Genomic DNA, 2770 nt, shown 5'->3' with positions numbered 1-2770 from the left:
GTATTGGAATGCGTGCATTAAATTTAATCTTTAATGTTTTAAAGAGTTGAATGCACGAAATTTAAGGAAATATTTCTTTTTTGGGATTTCTTAACATGTGCCCTAAGGGCACAAGTTAACATTACCTTTTTTTAAAGTTAAATTTAGGGTATTTTTGGAATATATGATGTTAGGGCGTATGCAAAAAAGAGCATGAGAGTCTGACCTAGTTTGCTTGGTTCGTTTCAGCCGTTCTTCATTCTCTGTTGTCAATAACTCAATATCAATGGCGGATGAGGAGGAAGAGAAGGATATCATAAGCACTTTACCAGACGAGATTCTCTGTCATATTCTCTCTTTTCTCCAAACCAAACAAGCAAATGCCACATCCATTATTTCGAAACGGTGGAAACATCTCTGGCTCTCAGTTCCCACTCTGTATTTCAAGAACACGATAGGCGTGAACGAGAAAAACATCGATTTTCGATTTAACGACTTTGTATACTCTGTCTTGATGTCCAGAGAGGCTGCACCTCCCATTAAGACTTTCCGTCTTAAGCTGATATACAGTTATCCCGAACTTCACTATCCCAGTAACAGTATCCCCATATGGCTCAACTTTGTGGTAACACGGGGTGTTGAATTCATATATCTCTATGTGGACAGAGTGGGTTGTTTACAAAAATTACCCATTAGTATTCTAACATGCAAGACACTTGTTGTTCTCAAGCTTTTTGGTTTCTGTGTGGAGGGTTTTTCTTCCGTTCTACTTCCATCTCTCAAAACCCTTCACTTGGGACGGATTCGGTTCCATGAACTTCGAGATTTTATGTCCTTTCTAAAGGGTTGCCCAATCCTTGAGAATTTACTCACATACGATGTGCCCTTTGATGCCGAGGAATCGCTTACCTATAGAGAATGGAAGAGCTTTTGCTTAAATAACTTGATCCAAGCGGATATTGATTGTGTTGGTTCTTACTTTCCATTGAAAGCAGTTCACGATGTACTGTCTCTAAGCTTCGAATTTGATCAGGTCTATTAATGATACTTACTATAGAATTGAATAGGAAAGAATATACGTTTGCCCTATTTTCTAACAATTTGTCTTTGTGCATATTCTAGGATCATTTCTGCAATGATTTTCTTCCTACTTTTCATAATTTGACTCAGCTGGAGCTTATATCTCGGAATTTTAGTTTGAAATTCTTAATAGAAGTTCTCAACCGCTGCCCTAAGCTTCAAAAGCTTGACCTTGATCCGGTTTGTTAAAGGATAATATCTGATTTATTTATTCATTCACGCTCTTCAAATTTTCGTTAGGCTTAACTTAACCCTATAAAATCAGTATGAGAAATTTCGCAGTCTCATCCAGTGTGGGACTTTTAACACACACCTTTATGTGTTTTAATTTATTTTTTGTGCATTATTAACAGACGGACATGGCATGGACTAGAGATGACAATGAAAAATGGGTAGAGCCAGATGGTGTTCCACAATGCCTTTCATTACACCTTAGAACCTGCAATCTTTTCAACTTCTTAGGCTTACAATGTGAGCTTATGGTGGCGAGGTATATTTTGAAGAATGCAATAGTCTTAAAAACCATGAAAATTTGGAATGGTGGACAACCTGAAATAGAAAGAAAATTATCCTCATTTCCAAGGGCCTCTTCAACGTGTGAGCTTATAGTTTATGATGATTCATGATCCATGTAAGTACTAGTTACTCTATCATTTTTAATTAGCTAATTAGCTTGTACCAAGTAATGGCTAGATTTGGTAGTTTGAACTAGAACTTTGATGTCATTAACTTTGTCTTTGGTGCATAAATTGAGGAAATGTATTCCTTAAATCATCAAGTACTTGCTTACCTAATTTTATTTTCATTTGTTTATGTGTTCATATCCACGTTGATTTGTAAGTAGTTGTATGCTAAATTCTGATTTGATGCATAATCATAGGAGGGAGAGTGCAATTGTTCCACAAAAAAAAGAGAAAGAAAGGTGCTATTATAAATTAGTAGATCATTTTTGCCATGTACCTTCTTTATTCTTTTACATTAGCATGGACAAAGATTAAACTAAGTAGTTGTATTCTCAAATGATTCCTTCCTTAACAGCCTTTTCATGGTGTATTAATGTTTTTACTCTCACATGAAAACGATAGGTTTTCCTATCAGTGTTATGTTCTAATTGCTTGCATGGCTAATTGTAATAATTCACACACGGGAGGGGGACATGGGTTGCTGAGAATGTAGTAAGTACTAAAGGATAGGTTTGAGAAGTTATTTCTAATCACAACTGAAAAATTGGAATTGGAACTAGAGATGGGAACATTTTCATTGTGAGAATGACTTTATTAGTTTCGTGCCGGAGAGTGATAAAGAGGAGGGTTTCAAGGGGGCTGAATGTGAAAATTGGAGCTGGAATAGTGTTGCTGGATCAGTATATTCTATGTGAGACCAAGGAGCATATATGGTTTTAAAAGGGGAAACCGCACATCGAATACCCTTTTAGAATAAGTTTGTTTTGAACAAACTTGTTCGTCCAAAAATATTTGTGATGGTGTGGAATTTGTTTTAAAACAGGTTAGCAACAAAAGACAGTTTAGGGAATAGGAGAGCTATTGAAAGTACTGCACTAGCTGGTAACTGAGTCTGTACTGTCGTCAAATGATAAAACAATTTGCAGGATTGGTAAATGGCACAAATATAATGGAGCAACAAGTGATGACTTTGTGGTTTGCAAATTCATGGACAATACGTAAGGCAAAGACTAATATGATATTTCGAA

The 2770-nt window shown here is 36.1% G+C and overlaps 1 protein-coding gene across 1 annotated transcript; it reads left to right on the top strand.

The window, feature by feature from the left end:
- Positions 1–265: 265 nt before the first annotated feature.
- LOC146915055 (FBD-associated F-box protein At4g10400-like) lies at positions 266–1685 on the top strand. The gene is made up of 4 exons (XM_085721218.1): positions 266–1012; positions 1102–1239; positions 1342–1350; positions 1413–1685. The coding sequence occupies exons 1-4, from the start codon at positions 266–268 to the stop codon at positions 1683–1685; spliced, it is 1167 nt and encodes a 388-aa protein (XP_085577344.1).
- The last annotated feature ends 1085 nt before the right edge of the window (positions 1686–2770 follow it).

This window comes from Medicago sativa, chromosome 6 (assembly GCF_051527215.1).
Source record: "Medicago sativa cultivar Bolivia chromosome 6, Bolivia_mono, whole genome shotgun sequence".
Classification (NCBI taxonomy): domain Eukaryota; kingdom Viridiplantae; phylum Streptophyta; class Magnoliopsida; order Fabales; family Fabaceae; genus Medicago; species Medicago sativa.
Note: the sequence above shows the minus strand (reverse complement) of the source record. Positions and strands in the feature narration are given on the sequence as shown.

Bases quoted from the DNA above. Each gene is read 5' to 3' on its own strand.
- LOC146915055 (XM_085721218.1), top strand. From the start codon at position 266: ATGGCGGATGAGGAGGAAGAGAAGGATATCATAAGCACTTTACCAGAC. The intron at 1,013-1,101 runs GTCTATTAATGA...TGCATATTCTAG, and splicing joins TAAGCTTCGAATTTGATCAG to GATCATTTCTGCAATGATTT.